At 43.9% G+C, this 21,759-nt stretch overlaps 1 protein-coding gene across 2 annotated transcripts in view; it reads left to right on the top strand.

Moving 5' to 3' along the window:
• The first annotated feature begins 5,350 nt into the window (after positions 1 to 5,350).
• Positions 5,351 to 21,759, top strand: part of SERINC5 (serine incorporator 5) — a 92,726-nt gene continuing 76,317 nt past the window's right edge. The window contains exon 1 of one of the 2 annotated variants that reach the window (XM_069492151.1): positions 5,351 to 5,490. In XM_069492151.1, the coding sequence (XP_069348252.1) occupies positions 5,464 to 5,490 (27 nt within the window). In that variant the 5' untranslated portion in view covers positions 5,351 to 5,463. Of the gene's footprint in view, positions 5,491 to 5,834; positions 5,871 to 21,759 lie in introns of those variants that run through there. The other variant, XM_069492152.1, reaches the window with a different exon arrangement.

Below are 21,759 nucleotides of genomic sequence, written 5' to 3'. Positions count from 1 at the left end.
TGTTTGTTTTTTTAGCTGCTCATTATTGTTTACTTTTTCTTTTCTTTTTTTTTTTTTTTTTGAGGCAGAGTCCTGCTCTGTCACCCGGGCTAGAGTGCCTTGGCGTCAGCCTAGTTCACAGCAACCTCAAACTCCTGGGCTCAAGCAATCTTTCTGCCTCAGCCTCCCGAGTAGCTGGGACTACAGGCATGCGCCACCATGCCCGGCTAATTTTTTCTATATATGTTTAGTTGTCCAGCTAATTTCTTTCCATTTTTTTTAGTAGATACGAGGTCTCGCTCTTACTCAGGCTGGTCTCGAACTCCTGAGCTCAAACGATCCTCCTGCCTTGGCCTCCCAAGTGCTAGGATTACAGGCGTGAGCCACCTCGCCTGGCCTGTTTACTTTTAATTGAAATTTATTACAATTCAACCACTAGATTGAGGTCTCTAGAGCCCTTATAAGTGAAGATTAATTTCTCCTTTTATATTTAAAAACCAACAGATGCTTCACTAGGTTTTTTCAGTTGTTAAAGTTTTAGGGAATTAGAATAATTACTTTTATTTGCTTTTAAGTCATTCTTGAACTGGAAATTAAATTTGTAATGAAGTTTTCTAAATTCATTAAAGGGAAAAAATGTGACTATGATTTTTTTCCTTAATAATATATGTATACCACTGTTTTCAGGTCAGTGTGTAATGTTTTTAAAACTCAACATTGACCTCTACCAAAAAAATCTTCAAATTCAGGAGGGGAAAAAATAAATTATAAGCTAGTTTTTTAATAATATGCTATATATACATATATAATTATATTGTATAAAAGGAGCTAATTCAGTTAATTTAAGAAAATTTTTGTGAGGGAAATATTTCACATGGTCTGCCAAGAGCTACAGTCTTATTTAAACAGGTCTGTTACTAAAAAATCCACATCAGAAGAGTTTGACTGTAAAACTACCTACATGTCATGAACACCATGTCTTCCTTGAAAAAGTCTGCAGACTACTTAAAATAAAAATTAAGGCACCACTGTTTCATGTTATTTCTGCTAACATTACCTCTAGTCTTCTTAACCAACCGCAGATGCAGAGGAGGCTACTGACCAGATCTTAAATAGTAACTGCAAAGTCCTCAGAGCCAGGAAGGCAGGTAAACCTCCAGACCTGGCCACGTTCCTTGGAGACCTTTGAGTGGGGCTGCATAAATTATGTTTCTTTTTTTGGACTGACAGATTCTGTCTCGGGTCTATTTGTACAAATAGCAAAGGAGGATACCAGCCCCATGCAGACGGCAGTCCTTCCGTCCTCACATTGGTAGACAGACGCTTCTACTCAGGAGCCGTGTGGGTGCCTGGGCACCTTTGGGAGTTTAGGCTGGAGCCGAAACTGGAACCAGAGCTGGAGCCCCAGCAGCAGCCTGGGCCTTGGTTGTGGCCTTGGCCTTGGCCTTTGGTCCGCAAAGCCAGCCTTTATCAGGTGGGCATGAGCATGCTTCCTGAGCTTGGAGTGAGTGATGTAGAGAAGTTGATTGAGCTTTTTGGCTGATGCCCTTTGGGATTTTGGGTTTGACTGTGTAGGGGCAAAGAGCTAACTTCCCCTTTGCCCTCTAAAAGTTTGCTGAAAATCAACCAATAAAAGGCAGATTATGAGAAGAGGCATATAAATGTATTTGATCATAGTTTATCTGACATGGGAGCCTTCAGAATGAAGACCCAAAAATACAGGGGAAATTGTTCATTTTTATGCATAGGTTCAGCACAGTATGGACAGCCTTGAAGAAATATAAGTGGACAAAAAGGGCATGATCTAATGCTAGTAGACAGTGGGGAAACCCAGCAAGGCCCATCTGTCTAGATTCTTCTTGGTCCTTCTGTGCAGCATTCCTTCTGGGTATGGGGCAAGACCCTCTCTGGAATGGGGGTCTTTTGACCTACAATAAAACGAGGTAGGTCAGATAATTTTCTGTATGGCCAGTTTTTGCACAGAAAGGCCGGGGGTGGGGGGTGGAGAGTTAAGAGTAATATTTTTAGGTTTTAAGCTGGCTTTGGGGAAAAAGTATTCTCATTTCTCTGACCCACCTTGGAGAAGAGGGATTCTAGTTTCTGTGGTTAGCCTCTGGGGAGAATGAGGGGCCAGAGACAGGCGGGCAAGAGAATGTCAGAAAGAAGCTTTTGGTCCTGAGGTCTTCATTTTGGAGTATCATTTTTTGAGCCTCAATAGCCTCCTTGAACTTTACGGGGGCTCTGATGGCCACAGCAAGCACATTGAAGGCTTGGGAGTCATTGGCCTGCTTCTTCTTCAGGCTCTTCGTTTTGTGATTCTTGGCAAAGTGCATTTTCCTCAGGAACTTGGGGTCTACCCCCTTAAGAGATGCATATCGTTGTAATTAGGTTTTCTTGATGCCAAGTCTGTGCCAGCCATTTTCTGGTTGTTTGTGGTGTGGTTATTGGACTTGGCCATGTCTGTACTATAGCCTGCAGCTCCCAAAGCACTTGGGACCAGAAAAAAAAGTCATAGATTGTTTCTTAATATCATTTTAACAAGCTTATTAATACCAGTCAGGAGGCCGGGCGCGGTGGCTCACGCCTGTAATCCTAGCACTCTGGGAGGCCGAGGCGGGTGGATTGCTCAAGGTCAGGAGTTCGAGACCAGCCTGAGCGAGACCCCGTCTCTACTAAAAATAGAAAGACATTATATGGACACCTAAAAATCTATATAGAAAAAATTAGCCGGGCATAGTGGCGCATGCCTGTAGTCCCAGCTACTCGGGAGGCTGAGGCAGTAGGATCGCTTAAGCCCAGGAGTTTGAGGTTGCTGTGAGCTAAGCTGACGCCACGGCACTCACTCTAGCCTGGGCAACAAAGTGAGACTCTGTCTCAACAAAAAAAAAAAAAAAAAAAATACCAGTCAGGGCTACCAGTCAGTGCCTTACAAGGAGGCCCGGTCCTGCAGTGTGGGGTCTGTAGGGGTGGTTTTTTCTAATCCTTGGAGAATGTACTGTCAGTCTGGTTTTGCAGATGAAAAAAACTGAGGCTCGGAAGTCACCCAGCCAGTTATTGGTAGAGTTAGAATTTGCAACTTTCTGGCTCATTATCCTTTTCTGGTACCTTAAGGTATATTCTGCAAGTCTCCAGGCTATTAAGACTTGTGGTCTTTCTTGCTCCGGGAGGCTGACACCCACATTCTCACAGATTCCTCCCACATTGGCACTGATTTGGCTATGTAAGGGAGGGGAAAATGGCTTCCCTCTCCCCTTCTAGGTTCTTTGGCTGGGCTACAAATTAAATTGATATAAGACAGATTAACAGGAGGAAAGCCATTTTAATTGTATGCATATGCACAGGAGACCCACAAAACTGGAGACTGGAAGAAGGGCCAGATGATTGAAGCTTATATAGCATTCTGAGCTACAGAAAAAATAGGAGCTTGGGGCTTGAGGGGGAGGGGGGGCAACACAGCTTACGGGAGGAGGAGGGGAGGAAATATTTGGTGAACAAAGTCTGTCTTGTTATGCAGATAAAGTCTCTGGCAATGAGAGTTGTCTCTGAGCAGCCCTCTTCCTGATACAGATACTTTTATCATGTAGACTTCCTTTATAGATGTAAATTTCTTTTACAAAAAGACAGCTTTTCAGAACTCCTCCTGTGTCTGCAGTTTCTCAGAATAACCAGCTTGAAATATGCCAATGAAGTATATTTTGGGGCAGCATATTCTGGTCTCCTACTTATATTTCGGGGTAGTGTACCCTGAGCCTCCACAGCAAAAAGGAGCACAGGATTCAGGGTTAGGAGGCCTGGATCCTAATTCAACTCTGCCCCTAACCCAGTGGCGTCTGGTGAGGGTCTCCGGCCTTCCTGGGACCCAGTTTTCCTAAAAGGTGAGGAGGCCTCGGAGTCCCAGCCGGCTTAAACATTTGTACATTTTGGGCCCGCCCTTACTGTACCCCCACCCCCAACCCCAACCCCTAGATTAAGCTGCTAGGATCTTCCCAGAGGGGCAGAAATGTTCTGGGGGCCCAACTGGTTTTCCCAGGCCAGGTGCAGGGCCGAAGTGAAGTGAAGTGACTGCCTCAACAAACAATGAAGCTCACTAGAAAGTCCCGGTGAGATCCTCAGTTTCTGATGAGTCACAGGCCGCCACAGAGCAGGTTGCCTGATTTGGTTTACATTATTTTTGTTTTGAGTTAGAGCCAACTCTCATTACTTCCAGTGGCTCTGAGTAGGGCCTGCTCGATTATTTCTCTTCCTCTAAACGCCTGGATCTGACATGCAGGAAGACGCTGCGCAGTTTATAACCCAAGGACTAGTTTTCACGCAACTGTCCTTAGTCTCCAACTCCTAACCTGCCCCACAAGACACTCCTTTGCCAAAGTCTCTGTCTGGAGATGAGTCCGGCTGAGGTCTAGCCTTGGGTCATGCGCCAGAGCGGGGCAGACAAGAGGATTTCAGCCCCAGTTTTGTTTCAAAGTTGCCGTGAGCCTTTGGGAAAGTTATTTAACCTGTCTGGACTTCCGTTGCCTCATTTCTAAAACGGGTACGGTAATGTTTATTTGAAAGAGTGAAGGGCTTGGCACAAAATTCGCACTAACAGAAACACCTTCACTGTTCCTAGGGAGGTGGCTGTAAGAGCAGATCCAAGTGGGAGAAATCCTAGGGGCACCCTCCCTGCCTTCTGCACGAAACAAGCAATTATTTGGCACCCTCTTTTTAGTGAGGTCCGGTGATGCAGGGACGCAACTGAGTCCCTGGGCCCGAAGCGCTCTCAGGCCGGCGGGGAGGACAGGCTAGAAAATATATCCATATCTAGGGGTGCATGGGACGGGATCTCAACGGATCCCCTAAAATGCCGTGGGAACATCAGCGCAGGGATTCGAGGAAGCTTGGGCAGGGGAAAAAGCGCAAAAGTTGAACGTTTTCTTGGCAGATGAAAGAGGTAAAGGGATTTCAGGAACTGCGATCTCGCGGATGGGATGTCCTGGGAGGCGCGAGGCAGAGCTCAGACCTGCACCCGGCGGTCCCCACTGTGCGGATCAGTGCGGGACACTCGGGAATCGCTCACTTAAGGCTCTGAGCTGTACTGGAGCCAACAAACAGCAGTTCCTCCCCGTGCAAAGGCGGAGGGGCGCTGCGCCCTCCTGGGCGAGGGACCGGCCCGGCAGGCTGACTTCGGAGCCCGGCGCCCCACTGGGAAGTGACCGCGCCAGCTCAGCCGCCTGACGCCAGCGGAAGTGCGAGCTCTGGGCGAGCCTGCTCCGCCGCCGGGCGCCCGGGAAGGGGCAGGCACGGGGCGGGGCTGGGGGCGGGCGAGGCGGGGCCTGCAGCGGCGGGGCGGGGCTTGGCGGCGGTTGTTTTCACCCCGGCGGCGGTGCCTAGGCTCTCGGCAGCGGCTGCTCGGCGTGGGGGCGTGAGCCGCGGCGGAGAGGGGCGCCCGGGAGCCGGGGGCCGCAGCGGAGCCAGCGGGCGCACCCGTGGGCGTTGGCCGCCGCGATGTCTGCTCGGTGCTGTGCTGGCCAGGTGAGCGAGGCGGGCCGCCGCGGGGGCTTGTCGGATCGGAGGACCGAGCCAGGAGTCCTGGCGCTGCGGGCTTGCCTGGGTGCTTCCAGCTCCGCGGCCGAAGCAGGGGTCGGGGTGGGTCGCCTGGGCTGACCTCGCGCCGCTTGGGTGAGCGCCTCGGGCCGGGAAATCCTGTGTCCCGGACGAGCGGGAAGCGCAGGGGGAAGCCGGAGAGACTACCGTGAGGTCTTCCAGTCCGGCCTCTGGGACTCCGCGTGGGGCGGGGCGTGCAGGGCTCGGGCGGAGTATCCTGACCGCCCCAGGGGTGTGTCGCCTCCCGCCCAGGACACTGGTGAATGGCTGTCCCGGCTCCGCCTGTCGGATGAACCCAGGAAAAAAATGTGGGTTTGGACAACGTCTCCTTTCCCATACCCTGAACAAACTCGGGTCAGACGACCCAGGCAGGTAGTGCTTGACATCTGGAAGTCTGGCGCGTGGGCGCTGTATATACCTTTGAGAATGTTTCGAAGCCTGATTTCCAGACTACCGGGCGCAGGTTTGGGCGAAGGGCAAACTCATCTCTGCTTCTTGAGTTTCCCGACCCAACCCTGGCTCGGTCCTGGCACGACTGCCTGGCTAGGGCGCGAGCCTTCCTGTCTGTCTTTGGAACTAAACTTGCTCAAACCTGTTTTGTAACTTTTGCTTGTTAAACCCATGATATCTTAAAACATATTATGTCCACCTGGGATAGGCGCCTCCTACTAGTTAGTGCAGCAGTGCAGAATTAGTAGGTTTCAGTCTTTTTATGCTATTTCACTCCTTCCTGCGGAGTTTGAAAAAAACGAAGTAGGTAAAGTCTTCTGGACGTCAGGCTCTCTCCCCGTCCATGATGATTATCAGCGTTTCTGTACAGAGTTCTAATGGTGTGTTTTCCCAAATGAATCTGGTTCTGGGGAGCATTCAGGTTCAGGGGTGTTGCTTTCACTCCGCCTTAGGACAGTTGAGGCCGGTGGTAAGCGGCATAGGGGTTAAGCTGTGGGTTTCTGTAACCAGCGACTATGCTGGCAGATCATCCATCCTCTTTGGAGTGGCAGTGTGGAGTTATCTTGATTTTTGAGGTCTAATAGTGTTCTTGGCATGCTTTCAAGCTGGCCTTTTCAGAGATGAGAAAATTGAGGCCTTTGACTTGAGGTGAAATGATTTTTCCCTGAGTCAGGCAGCGAGAGAAGGGTCACCACCATACCAGCGATTTGAGACCAAGGTGGACCAGAAAAGGCTGCTTTTAGAAAGTTCTGCAAATCTTTTATTCTCATTGTTTTGAGAATATTGCTCTCCAATATAATGCAACACTTTTCGTTATATAGTAATTACATGACAGATATTTAGGGGCTTCTCTCCTTCTGGTCTCTCAAAAGCCCCTTGAGGCTCTTTCTGTGACTCCAAGTGCCTAATTTAGGGCTTTATAAATTATCAGCCGTGTAGGAGTGGGTTTTGTGAAAGACTTATTTTGATATTGATATTTTGACAGCATTTAATGACTTGTTTCTAAAAATCTTCCCTCCCATGACTTTGGAAAGAACCAAATCCTGGCCATTCATTACAGAAAAGTTAACTTCTGCTTTCTCAGGACTGCCTGAGGTGGCATCAATGTGGTGGGTTCCAACTGCAGTGTGATGGCGATCACACTATGATTTCACATGGATGGAGCTGTTAAGAAGTTAAAAAAAAAAAACAACCTTATAGCACCATCAGAAGCTGTGTCTACCAATTCTTTTGTTTGTTTGAGCACCCACCATGTGCCAGGAGCTGGCTATATGGTCTTAAGCCAGACTGATATCTCTGCCCTCAGTGGTCCATCTTGGGGGGAGAAGAGTGGGGGTGGTTATTCATTAGCATGTAAACAATGAAACAATAAATACTGGTACTGTAACAAGACTGTGTGGTAAGCAGCCTTGCGTAGGGTTGCTGGGGGAGTCTGTCTGAGAAGGTGCCCCTGGAATTCAGACTGATCAGTGTGGAGAGGCACCCACGCCTGGGTCGGAGTATAGAAGGAAGTCCAGGGTGGCTGGAGTGTGTTGGACTGAGGTGAGGCAGATGAGGTCAGAGAGGTGGGCAGGGCCAGGTATGGCCATCTGCTGATGGTGTTTGGGTTTTATCCTGCTCGCAGTGAAATGCTGTGATTGTGAGCAGGGTGTGCTGTGCTTTGATTTGCACTTAGAAGGTCACCTGGGGGTGCCGGACTATACCAGGGACTAGAATGGAGGTGGAGAGAGCAGTCTGAGCTGGTCATTCAGTGAATATTTTTGAACTGCCTCTTATGTTCAGACAGTGTTCTAGGCTTCAGCAGTGAACAGGAATCCCTTCCTGATGGAGCTTAAATCGTGGCAGTCTGCTGTTGCTCTAGTCCAGGGAGGAAAGAACGTGGTACGTTCTTAATTTAGGCTTAATTTAGGCTACGGCTGTAGGAGTAGGTACAGTGGGACATTGTTGGCTTCTGGATATATTTCAGAGGTAGAAATGGATTTGAGCATGGATTAGAAGTGCAGTATGAGAATGAGAAAGATTCTTTTTTTGGCCTGAGCCACTAGGCAAAATGATTATCCCATTTACTGAGGTGAAGAAGGAGGCTGATAGGAAGAGGACATTTGGTGAGGAAAACCCAATAGTTTTCTTTTGGCTTTTTTGCATCAGAGATATTAATACCTCTTATAAAGTAAATGGAGTTGGGAAGTCACTAGTTGGATATTCAAGTCAGGGGAAAAGTTTGAGGGTGGAGATAGAAATTTTGAGGGCATTCTTTTACTGAGGACCCTCAGGAACAATGCGTAACCCAAAAAAGAGCCTAAGCTTTGAACTCAGAACTCAGTTTGAATTGGGAAATCTGGACAGCAAGGGCCGGTACAACTGTAGACAAATTAGTTACCCTCTATTACCTCAGTTTTCCTCAACTGTAGAATGGGTGTGATAATACTTCTTAGAGTTATTATGAAGATTACATGTGAAGTCTCTAATATGGGATTTGGAGTGAGGAACATAACCCACCTGCAGCAGTACAGTCTGTAGGTCGTCTTATTTTATTTTTCTATCTACTCTGTTATTCACTTAGACTTTGCTTAGGTGGTTGGCTAATGGATGCTAAGAAGACAGCGATTACAGGGAGGTGGTCACTCAACAATACCTTTGGGAAGTGTGGGGGAAGCTACAGAAGATGACAGCGCACATTGTCAGAGGTGAAGTGAGGTGTGTACTTGAAAAATATAGACAACCTTTCTAAGGCAATTTGAGAGTAAGGCTTGGGAGAGTTTGCTGCAGGCAAGTATGAGTATTAATGATCATAATAATATTGTCAGGTTTTAGTCTGAAACTGTCGGTTCTTGGTGTGCTCATGGCCGAAGAAGGAACAGACATGCCAAAGTTAGGCAAGCATGAAAATGAGGTTTATTGAAGAGAGAAAGATAGGATTATAGGGCAAGAGCAAGATATAAGTTTACAGAGCATGGTACATACTCCATGGATGAAGACTGTACCCATTGTCACAGCAGGGCAAGCAAAAGGAAGGGCAAAGAGAGAGGGGTTGACTGTGGTCTACGTCTTATTTTATAGTGCCTGGATAGGGACCACCCTCGTGGTTCAGAGGCCACCATGAAACCACGTTGATTGGACAGTTGGGAGTCACATGACCTGAGCCTTACCTATGCATGTGGGTTCTAGGTCACTTTCTGGACTTTGCGGTATCCATGTGGCTTGGCCTGTGGGCTAGAGAGTCCTCTGCATTCTTTTGCAGATGGCCCACCAAGTTGATTGGCAGATTCGAAGGGTATTCCCTCCTCTCCCAGGTATGGAGAATCAGGATTGGGCAGGACCAAGATAGGGGCAACCGCACCCACTTTCATCTCTAGGAGACCCGGAATCCCTCCCTATCTACCTAACAATAATAGCTGAAGTTTATTTTAGCCCACAGTATGCTCTGTTTTCATGTGCATTATATGATTTATCCTGCACAAAAACTCTGTGAGGTGGGTGATGTTCTACTTGGCCTCCTTTTACAGGTGAGTCAACAGAAGTACAGAGAAATACATTATGTGACTGATGTTACATGATGGTGGAGCCAGGCCTTGAGTACTGGTCCACCCAACTCAAGTTGGGTGACCTTTGTCCCAGACTTATATTTCTTATTATCCTCATTATTACAATATGAATAAGTAATAATAACTGTTACAAATGGACTTGAGGCAGTTTTGAATATACAGCCATTAAGCTATTTTGGTAGATACTGTTGGGGTGCAGGTAGTTATGGTTGGGTGAGGTTTAACTTCTTCCTCATACCTAGTTCAAGTTGTAAAGACCAAAGTCTCAGACCGCATTTTGCCACACATACAGACATGTAGTGACAGGCATGCACAGAACAGCCATGCAGCCTTTTCCGAACTCTTTGCCCTGTATGGTGCTCTGACATGCCTCTTGCCTGGAAAGTTCACCTGAGGCAAATGGGACAGCATTCTAGTAGGCAAGACATGCTAGCTTTTTGGTTGATTGGTAACTAAGACGACTGCACCAGCAGGACTACTTGGAGGGTGAAGTCCCTGGTTGCTGTTCTCAGTTCTCAGAGTAAAGACTCTCTATCCTGACAGTCAGTTTGTGTTTCTTGATCATGAAAATTTTCCCTGATGAAAACCCATTTCAGGCCAGGCGTGGTGGCTCACGCCTGTAATCCTTGCACTCTGGGAGGCCGAGGTGGGTGGATCGTTTGAGCTCAGGAGTTCGAGACCAGCCTGAGCAAGAGCGAGACCCCATCTCTACTAAAAATAGAAAGAAATTATATGGACAGCTAAAAATATATATAGAAAAAATTAGCCGGGCATGGTGGTGCATGCTTGTAGTCCCAGCTACTCGGGAGGCTGAGACAGGAGGATCGCTTGAGCTCAGGAGTTTGAGGTTGCTGTGAGCTAGGCTGACGCCATGGCACTCACTCTAGCCTGGGCAACAGAGTGAGACTCTGTCTCAAGAAAAAAAGAAAACCCATTTCTAATGCTTGTTATATTAATAACAAAGCCCTGAATGCCACCAGGGACTATCCATTGTCAAAGATCAACAAAGCCTGACATTAGTTAAAGCAGTAAAACCAGATTTTATTCCCTAACTATTGACTGTAGGGGAAAGAGCTGAGTGCCATTCTGTTTTGTGCAAAGGTGACTTGGCACTTAAAAGGGAGAATAAGGGAGTAAGGAGGAGGGTGAGGGAAGCTCAAGCAGAGTCAGGAAAGTGAACAGTTACAAAGGGCTGGTCAGTGTAAATGCAGTTAGGTCAGCTGCCTGCTGGCTGGCTCTGATCAAAGCTAGGATTCTATTCTCCCTTTACTTCCTGATGATTACATTTTAAAAGAATGGCTTTTAGGTCTTTGAGAAAGACCCTTCTGTGGCTTAGGAGGTATGTATACATCTCAAAGGGACACAAGAAAGATTCACCATTGTAAACCTTTTTTAGTAAATGCTCTAAGGAAGGGGGGTCTGGGGCCTATCTTCAGGTGTCGGCTAGAACAAACAGTAAATTCTTTTGACAACCCAGAGCTTTTCCAGACTGGAATGCAAAAGGGGGGGCCCAGTCAGGCTCGGCCTTAGGCTGCCAGAAACCACGTTAAAGTTTGGTCAGGTCTCTTAGTGCAGGGGATTAGACCGAGTCAGTATGGACCTAGAGAGTTGAGAGTTCTTGGAGTTCTCAACATTTTGCACCATTATGCTGGTTAACAAACCCTCTGATGTCATTCGAGTTACAGGGTAACCGGAGTCCATGCAGGAGACGCCTTTAGAGTCTGGCCTCTGATTAAATGTTGGTTGGAATGGGTCTTCTCTTCAGGGCAACTGACCGCCCCTAGATATAGCTTAAAACACACCCATGCAGATTCCATGACGACTTATTTAAAAAGTTGGTTAAATACCACATAATAATAATGATTCCCCCGGAAATGTCTTTCCTTCTTTATAAAACCCAAATCTATACTTTGAAGGCCCAGGTCAAGATCTTTCTTTTGTTCTGAGAGGCCTTGCAGAGCTTTGTACTTAGACTTGTCCAAACCACTTAGTACTTAGTTATCTGATGGCGTTAGAATTGTGTCCTGGTTGCTGCAAGGATGTGTTTCCTCTTTCGTCCTAGGCAGAGCACATGCCATGACCTAGCTGAACCCCCTGTTGAGTGCTTTTGGTTACAAAACTCTTGTTCCCTACTGTTCTTTGTTTACAGTGATTGGAAACGTTAGGTCCTCATTATATTACATGTTGCTTCCACCATTGGAAGGGATCCAGGCACAAATTCATTCTTTCCATGACTGACACTCTTTTGAACAATGCGAAGGTATTTGTGAAACACACATATTGTTACCCAGAGAGAACCATATTTTGATGTTTTATATTCAATCACTTATATTTAATGTTTATGATTTTACTTTGCAAAATTGGGATTATGTTGGGAGCACTGTATTTGATTCCACTCTTTTTGCTCAATTATGGTGACCCAGGAAGTTTTTTAACATGTACCAGTCACTAAATTGCTGCCATTAATATTTTTTGAACTTACATTCAAATGGAGATCTACCTTCAAACATGACTGTTTTTTCTTTTCTCTCTCTTTCTTCTCTCCCCTTCCCCTTCCCCTTTTCCTTCCTTCCTTCCTCCCTCTAGTCAAGTGAAGCAGTGGAGAAGGAACAAAAAACCTAACTGGTTGTGATCAATTAGTTATAAACACCACTGCGCTCACATCAGCCCATGATATTTCTGTAGAGATGTTAAAGTTGAATGTGTGAAAGTCACTTAATACATTTATGTGTTAATAGTTTTTTGTGTGTTTTTATTTCTAAAAGTCTAAAAATAATTTTTAAAAATCCCTAATTACATCCCTGTTAGATGTCATCATTGACAATACATTTCACTCATTTTCAACATTTTCTTTAACTTTGATCTTTTTCTTTATAGTTACTTACACAGATACTGTCCATCTAAATGGTGATTGAGTCACTGTTTTCCTGCTATATGAAGGTGCCCATCTTTGTTTCAGTTGCGTTAAGTTTGAGTCCTGTACTTCCTATCACTAGTCCCGGACTATTTTATTTTTCTATTTGTTTTTATAACATGTGGGCAAAATGCAGTAAAATGCCCACATAATTGCTCTACCATATTAACAAAGGGTGGTGATTGGGCTGATGTTGAACTGTTGGCAGATTCATTGGTCCTCACTTATCTTCACCTTCCACAGTGTGGTTTCAGTTATCTGCAGTCTACTGCGTATGAAAATATTAAATAGAAAATTTCAGAAATAAACAATTCATAAGTTTTATATTGCCCACTGTTGTGAGTAGTGTGACAAAACCTCACTCCATCCTGCCTGGGACGTGAATCATCCTCTGTCCAGCATATCCACTCTGTTACTTAGGAGTCATCTCAGTTATCAGATTGCCTGTTGCGGTATTATAGTGCTTGTGTTCTTCTAGAAGCCATGTCACCCTTATTGGACTTAGTGGCCCCAAAGCACAAGAGTAGTGATGCTGGCATATTATTATAATTGTTTTATTTTATTATTAGTTATTGTAGTTAATCTCTTTATTGTGTCTAATTTATAACCTAAATGGTATGCTGTTTGTTAATCTCTCACTGTGTCTAATTTAGAAATTACACTTGATCATAGATAGCTATGTATGTATAGGAAAAAACAGTATATATAGGGTTGGGTACTATCCAAGGTTTCAGGTATCCACTGGGAGGCTTGGAACGTATCCCCAGGAGAGAAGGGGAAACGATTGTATAGCTCACTGGTGAGCTGATATAGGAAGGGTGGTTTGGAGGTGTCTTTGGGTAATGTAGCCAAGTTCAGATAAGTCTCTGTCACTTACCTTGAACAGTAAAGAGAGTGAAGGGTACAGTTGGAGAGTTTAGCATGAAGGTTGCTTATTCAGATTTGTTTTCTTGGGCTGCTTTATAGCTGACCTGGCGAGCTGACAAATAGCTTTGGGCTGCAGCAAGAGCAAGTGGGTTGATTTTGCTGGGAGGGCTGAGAGGCCAGTCTGTAGGGAGTGGAAGGCAGCCTCTGACTCATCTCTCTGCTCGTGAGATAAAAGGTAACACCCCCTTTCCCATAGCTTGCTTCCCGCCCCCGTTTTCTGTATAAATATTGCCTGTAGATTTCCCACAGATATTGAGTATCTGGGAGTGATTCAACTGTGAGATTTGGAAGCTTTACTTTTCAGTTTCCCAGGTGCCGTAATGTAATCACCATTTAGAAGCCTCAGAGAGGGTAGAGCAGTAATTATGGCATTGTCTACTTTTATTTCAGAGCAGTACATGGCCAGATCATCTCTGATAAATTGTTAAAAAGGAAGTCCTCATATGAACTGGTATGTCTGCAGAACTAGACATTATGTGCAATTCCTTTTTATTCCTTGATCCAGCTGTTTTCAGATTTTTAAAAAGATGGTAATTCCTGCCTAATTATAAAGATCCTGTGTTCTCGTAGTGCCCTGAGTCAGGCAGCATTGCCAGTGAATTTTCACTACATATTGCTATTATCAGTTGACTTTAGGTTTATGGTTGGATGCTGACAGCAGTATCAGTCAAGTTACTGATTGTCCCTGAATATTAGGCTTTCCAAGTAGTCCCTGGTAAACTTTTGCAGTCCTATTTAAAATGCATTTTAAAACATTTCTAGTGGGGATATCCCCATATCTTCTAGCTTGTGTATTAATGATATTTTAAAAGATTTTAGAACCTAATCCGGGAGTCAGTGTAGGGTATGTAGGAAATTCAAATAGTGGATCAATTTGATTATATAAAACATCTGGTTGACTTTTAAAGGAAACAGGATTTTACTTTTGGCTTTTCTTCTGTAGTTTGTCTTGTGAAATTAAAGTTGCTGATGTTTAAGGAAAGCAGCTGTTATGGAAAAACTTAGAGTGTGTTTTTATCACAGAATAAATTTTGAAACAATTTGTGGGTTTGAAGTAAGGTTACAGCATATAGTGATTAGACAGCATTTTTTTACCCCTCATGAAAACCGTCTAGTCAAAACAAAAGTAGGAAAAACACATACACAACCCCTTAAATCTTATTTATGAAAAGATAACTAGGGGAAATGGAAAATCAGACTTCTGTTTAAGTATCATTTTTTATAAACTGGCTAACCAACTGCATTTTGAAACAAAGCTCTTGAGGTCTTTGTGGAATTCCTTTTCCAGTTTTTTGTTCTCCCATTATATCTCAGTAATTTAGCAGAGGGCTGATTCTCCTAATGCTTTGATCCTTGGCTAGTGTGGTTCACCAAAACTGGGGAGGAATTCAGTCTTTTGTTCTTAATCCCATGCTCGTTGATCTCCCCCAGTGGAAACAATTGCAGTTATTTTGTTTCCATAGTAATCAAACTGTTCTCTGTAATAGGATTCTATAGCAATAATTTTTTTTCAGTTTTGCTAGCATTATCCCTAAGGATTCTAGGACATTGTTGACTTATTTCATTTGCTGCAGCTGTTGTTGTTGTTATTGTTTTTTTTTTTTTTTTAAAGCGCTAACAAATTCCCTAAAGCAATATGTCAGTAGCTAGACCCATTTTTGTGTTTGGGAGCAACTTCGGAGTGGAGGCTGGATTTCCTAGCAGTATAAGGTTGTTGCAGGGGCAGTACTTCCTCACTGACCAGACCGAGGGCTTGTGGATCTCTGGGAAGAAGAGGTGGGGAGGAGATGGTGAGTGGGGGACACTTCCTCTTGGGAGTAGATGAGCCCACCCAGGGGAGCATGTGGAGAGTGGGTCCCCATCAACAGGCACTAGAAGTTCCATGCAACCCCACAGAAGCACACACAGTCGTGTCTGTGTGTATTCTGAACGCTTTGCTCAGAAGTAGGTCCTATTTCTCAGCCTCTCAAAGAAATCTTCTGACATAGAAAAACACAGGTGTAGAGGCACAGGAAAGACCAACCATGGAACCTTGAGAGACCTCTCCATTTAAAAGGCAGACAGTCCCTTTCTCCTACAGGAAAGAAAGACAATGACATGAACTTTAAAAAGCCTGTCTGGAGAGGAAAGAGCCGTAGAGCTGTTGGCCTGGTCAGATGACACCCAGAAGTCCAGGGAGAGGGAGATCAGTGCCTGGGGGCTTTGAGAGAGCCTGGGTGTTTGGCATCCTCAATTTCCAGGCAACAGAAGGTAGAGTGACCTGTGTTATGGAGTACTGGGAGCTGAGGAACTGAAGCCAGGGAGGGGAGGTCATTATCTTTTAGGATAAAAGGAAAAGCCTGGTATGGTGGATCATGCCTATAATCCTAGCACTTTGGGAGGCCAAGGCAGGAGGATGAGAGGATCGCTAGAGGCCAGGAGTTTGACACCAGTCTAGGCCACATAGTGAGACCTGTCTCTTAAAAAAAAAAAAAAAAAGAAAGAAAGAAAGATAAAATGAGGAGCAGGTTGAGCCTGAGGAGGTTTAGGCTAGCCTTTAAAGGATGGTAGGCTTGGACACTTCTGCCCCCTAATTGCAGGATGCTGAAGTTTAAGTACTCTTTAAGTTCTCCTGTAACCTGTACCGTATCAAAATTTAGTCCAGACATGGCCTCCATCCCCTAGATTCTCTTTGCTTTGAAGAAATCCCTCATCTTCAACATCCCCTGACTCCCACTTTTTTCTAAATTTGTTGAGTCTTGTCAACTGGGATTCTATTCTTCTTTGGAAAATTCTGGAGAGGCAAGTCTACTTCTGGAGAGATCCAAGTTTTGCTGCTTGCTTGCTGATTTTTGAAGTGGATCGTGGAATCAGAAACTCTTGGAAGAGACCTTAGTAGGAATCCCTTTTTAATTTCCCATCTGAAGCTTAGATGTCCTTTTCAATGCTCCTCCTCAGTGTGCATCTGTGTCTGAACTTCTGCAGCATTGGGGAGCTTACTATTGTTCCTAGTTCTTAAGTTTTCTATGCTTTCGTTTCCTTTCTGTCAAGGGGGAAATTCCTGTCTTGCCTGCCTCATACGATTGTATTAGGGATAAAAATAAGGTATATATGTGGGAGTCTTTTGTTATCTGTAAAGTGATGATGCAGCTTTGTCAGGGTTCGCTGCAGGAAGCCGAGACCACTTGAGATATTTTAAACAGAAGAGGATTTCATGTAGGGAATTAGGTGTGTTTGAAAAATAGTTGGAAGAACTAAAGGTGTACTCTTGAACTTAAGAACGCAGTGATCCAGAGGTTGGAAGCCAGAGCTGCTGCCACCACCATGACTGCCTCGTGACACCTGCCAGCTGGTGGCTTGATGCAGGAGCCCTGTGTCTGGCTGTTGCAACTGCCTGTCCTATCCCACGACATTGCCTGGTAGCAGACACCACAGCAGGAGGGTGGCTTCCACCTTGTTTTCACTTTCCAAATATTGTGAGTGCTGCTAATTGTCAGGACCCTAATAGCAAAGGAGTGTGGGAATTGTGCTTTAACGTTATAGGTTATTCAATCCTGGAGGACATGTAGGAGAAGGTGGGAATGGAGGCAGAGTGGGACAACTGGCCATATTGAGCAAAGGCTATGAGTAATTGGTATGATAAACTCTACCCTGGTTAGCACTGTCTTCCTGCTCAGGATGGCTTGATCATTAATTAAGATAAGGCTGAGTGTGGAGGGCGTTGGGCCTGGAGGCAGGACTCTGGGATGTATATAAACACATTTCTCACTTGGACTAAGGGAGAGGCTCTTTATGCGTTTTCTCCCTCCACTTTCATTGCATGATTGTTTTTCCCACACTGCCAGCAAATTGATCTTTCTGCTAAAGTATAGTTTTTTCTAATACTGTCATCCTCCTGTCTGATTTTTCCACCATAATGGGGGTTAATTAATGGATTTTCTAAATGCTAGTCCTTTGTAAAAATCTGTTAGAGTTTATATTAAGATAACTTATTCTAAATAACAGTGTGCTTATGTCTCTTCAGGGATTCCTGATGATGTTGGTCATTTGTGTCCCTTCTCTTTCCCTCTTTCTTTTATCTTTTCTTCCTCCTTACTTGATGACCCTAGCTAGGGGGTTTATTAGCCACCCCCTACCCCCTAGGGTCTCACCATGTCACCAAGGCTAGAGTGCAGTGTTGTGATGTAGCTCACTGCAGCCTCAAACTCCTGAGATCTTTTTTCTAAAATAAGCATTTAAAACCATAAATTTGCATCCCACACATTTTGATATATTGTATTTTCATTATTATTCAGTTCAAAGTATTTTCTAAATTCTCTGTGATTTCTTCTTTGAGCTGTGGGTTATTTAGAAGTATGTTGTTAATTTCCAAATATTTGGGGATTTTCCAGGAGTATTTTTGCTATTGATTTGTAATTTAATTTCATGGAAGTCAGAGAATATATTCTGTCTGTATATAATCGTTCCTTTTTTTTTTTCTTTGAAAGTAGCTAAGTAACGTGTCTGAGATACATTCGTTCCTTTTAAATCTATTGTTTTATGGTCTAGAATATGACATACTTTGGTGACTGTTTCATGTGCCCTTGAAGAGAACCACGTATTCTACAATTATTGAGTAGTGTTCAGGTTGATTGATAGTGTTGCACAAATCTTCTCCATTTTTACAGATTTTTTTTTTTTTTGGTCTAATTCTACTAATTACTGGGAGAACGATATTACATTTTTCGCGTATGATTGTGTTTTTGTCTCTTTCTCCCATTAATTCTGTTAATTTTTATTTAATGTATTTTGAAGCTCTATTAGATGTACATATTTAAGATTATGTCTCCTTAATGAATCAATCCTTTTATTTTTATAAAATAATCCTTTTTATCTCTGGTAATCTGTCTTTAAGTACTTGTCAGGTATTAGTATGCCTGTAACCACGTTTTTGACTTTCAACTCATCTGTATCTTTCTTTTTTTTTTAGACAGAGTCTCGCTCTGTTGCCTGGGCTATAGTGAGTGCCGTGGCGTCAGCCTAGCTCACAGCAACCTCAAACTCCTGGGCTTAAGCGATCCTACTGCCTCAGCCTCCCAGGTAGCTGGGACTACAGGCATGCGCCACCATGCCCGGCTCATTTTTTCTATATATATTTTTAGTTGTCCATATAATTTCTTTCTATTTTTAGTAGAGACGGGGTCTCGCTTTTGCTCAGGCTGGTCTCGAACTCCTGACCTCCAGCTATCCACCCGCCTCGGCCTCCCAGAGTGCTAGGATTACAGGCGTGAGCCACCGCACCCGGCCTGTATCTTTCTTTATATCTAAAAGTATGTCTCTTACAAACATCACATAGGTTGGTCTTGCTTCTTGATCCAATCTAACAATCTGCCTTTTAATCGAATGCTTAGGTCCCTTACATTTAATGTAATTATTCATATGTTTGAGTTTAAGGCTATAAACTGATCAGTTTCCATTTCATTTCCCCTCTGTTCTTTGTCGTTCTTGTATTTTTTTGAGGAGAAGGTTAATTGAATATTTTCCACTATCCTTTGTTTTTAGAGATAGGGTCTTCTGTCACCTAGTCTGGAGTGCAATGATACAATCATAGCTCACTGTAGCCTTGAACTCCTGGGCTCAGGCGATCCTCCTGCCTCAGCCTCCTGAGTAGCTGGGACTACAGGCATGCGCCACCACGCCTGGCTAATTTAAAAAAAATTTTTTTGTGGAGGTGGAGATCTCTCTCTGTTGCCCAGGCTGGTCTTGAACTCCTGGCCTCAAGTGATCCTCCCAGCTCGGCCTCCAAAAGTGCTGGGATTACAGGCATGAGCCACCACACCCAGCCTCCACTATCTTTTGATTGCCTTTTTATTTCTTAAGATGTTCCAAAGATTACAGTATATAGCACCTTGAAAAAGAGATAAGAGTCAAGAGTTTTCACATCACCAGGCAGGCAGATCAATTTATCAGATACTGATTGAATCTTACAATATGAATCAAGTAACATTACCTGACAAATAATTTTAAAACAGTATTTTATGCTTTATAAGAATAATGTATAATTTTTATAGAAAATTTGGGAAATAAAAGTTTAAATAAGAAAATAAATATCACTTGTGACAACTTAAAATAAGTGACTGAGGCAAGCATCTGAATCAGTGGAGGTTTCTTAAGCCAAAGTTTGAGGATGTGCCTGGGAAAAACAAGCAACAGATGTGTGACTTTTTTCAGAGAGGGATTTTGGAACTTCAGTGTTTAAGGGGGATAAGCATACAGAAAGAAAAGGTAGGAGTGGGTAGTGTGGCAAATGGTTACATTACATTCTTGTGGGGCCCAGGAAATCTACATTTTACCTAATACAAGGTTAATGTTAGAAGATAAAAAAGGAGTGAAGGAAGAATCAGTTATGTAGATGTCCGTGGGTAGGTGGAAGAATGCTTGGTCTTATTTCTGTTCTGCACCTGGGAAGATAAACTTGTAATCAATATTATTAGTGTGGAATTGGCCTTTAGTTTTAGGAGCTAGACTTAGCCTGTAGATCTAAAGTTACAATTTGCATGTCCTTGTTTGTAGGAGGCCAGTGAGGAATTTTCCTATGAATGATCTGTGGGAGCAGTCCTTGTAGATACCTGAGGCCTTTTACCTGTCTGTGGGAAATCTGGCTAATGCATAATGTTAGTAAGTTATTTATTCCAAGAGGGTATTGCATGACTCAGCCTCCAGGCTTGACCTTTCCTTTTGCCTAAGGAGCTGGGGCTGTGGTCCTGAGATTTTTATTTTCCTTTACACTTGTAATCCCAGAAAGAGTAAACACATTTAGTATTTTTTTTGTATTTCATTTTAGTATTAAAGTAAAATACTGTATGTACTGTTTTATATCCTAACTTAATTTCACATAACATTGTGGATATTTTCACATATCATAAGAATTTATCTCACGCCTGTAATCCTAGCACTTAGGGAGGCTGAGGTGGGAGGATCGCTTGAGCTCAGGAGTTCAAGACTAGCCTGAGCAAGAATGAGACCCCATCTCTAATAAAAAATTTTTTAAAAATAAGTTGAGTGTGGAGTGTGGTGAGGACCCACCTGTAGTCCCAGCCACTTGGGAAGCTGAGGCAGGAGGCTCACTTGAGCCCAGGAGTTTGAGGTTGCTGTGAGCTCTGAAGACCCCACTCCACTCTAGCCTGGGCTACAGAGTGAGACTCTGTCTCAAAAAAAAAAAAAAATTCTCAAAAGCAAACATTTTTAATAGCTATATCAAATGTATTTTGTTATTTTCCTTTTAGATACTTAGTGGAATTTTTAAAAATTACTGTAAGTAGTGCCTCATATTCTAAGCTAGAGCCCTGGAAATAGTTCTGCTATGATACAACGTGACATATGCATTCTAAAAATTACCACACTATGCAAAATTTCACAATAAAAGCCGCAGATCTTATGGGAAAAATTTGTTTAGGGGCACAGCATTCTAAAACTTTGTCAGTGACACATTAAAAAAAGGAACCTAATGAAAACAATATTACAGTTTTACAAAGGTTAAATGGTTAAGAGAGACATAAATACTATAATAAATTTGGCACTTTATTTGAAAAAGACTTGAAATTTGCTTGTGAATATTGGTGTTGGAAGAGTTACAGCTTTCAAATTGTGAATTGGTAGGAGGGTTATCTGAAACTGGATGGAAAGTTGAAACACCAGATGTATTTTGGTGTGACTCAGAACACACTCCTTGAACTGCTTTTGTGTGCATTTTGTATATTACTATGCAGCTCAGTTTGGCTGGTGCAGTTTTCTGCCTTCACCTAATGTTTCTCAACAGACAGAATTGCACATCCTGTTATGCTCGGATTGTTCCCTAACATATCATTCCTGTTGGAACAAATTTGTGTTTTCAAAGCAAGTATAGGATGAATAGCTCAGAAGCCCTGGATTTGCAGACCTTCTCCAGCAAGGCTGACCAAGTCACAGTCCTGTTAGCTGTGTGAGGGAGGGAGCTGGCCCCTGGCCCCTGTTGGACCAACTCTCAGCAAGTTGTTTCTGGAAGGGTCTTCTGCTCTTCTGACCCAGTTGTGCTCCATTTCTTATACTATTACAAGCAAACAACTCCAGAGATAGGCACTTCCTGTCTTCCAGAGGCAGCTCTACTTCATTCTCAGAGAGCTTGGGTTTAATTCTTCTTCCTGCTGGCCTCCCAAGGCTGAATTGACTTGTCTGTATCCTGGGGAGGGATACAGTAGTTTTTGCACAGTAGAGTTAAAAGTGGCACTGTGGAAGGTGGGCATGGTCTATGGCTCCTGGGTCATAGAGGACTGCAATTGGGTTGATGTTCCCGGTCCTGATTATAAGTATCCCCAGTGTCCACCCAAACCATAAACTGGAAATTGGGACATGCTGGTACAGGGG

Source organism: Eulemur rufifrons, chromosome 17 (genome assembly GCF_041146395.1).
Source record: "Eulemur rufifrons isolate Redbay chromosome 17, OSU_ERuf_1, whole genome shotgun sequence".
Lineage (NCBI taxonomy): Eukaryota > Metazoa > Chordata > Mammalia > Primates > Lemuridae > Eulemur > Eulemur rufifrons.
This window is presented reverse-complemented; position numbering and strand designations above follow the sequence as displayed.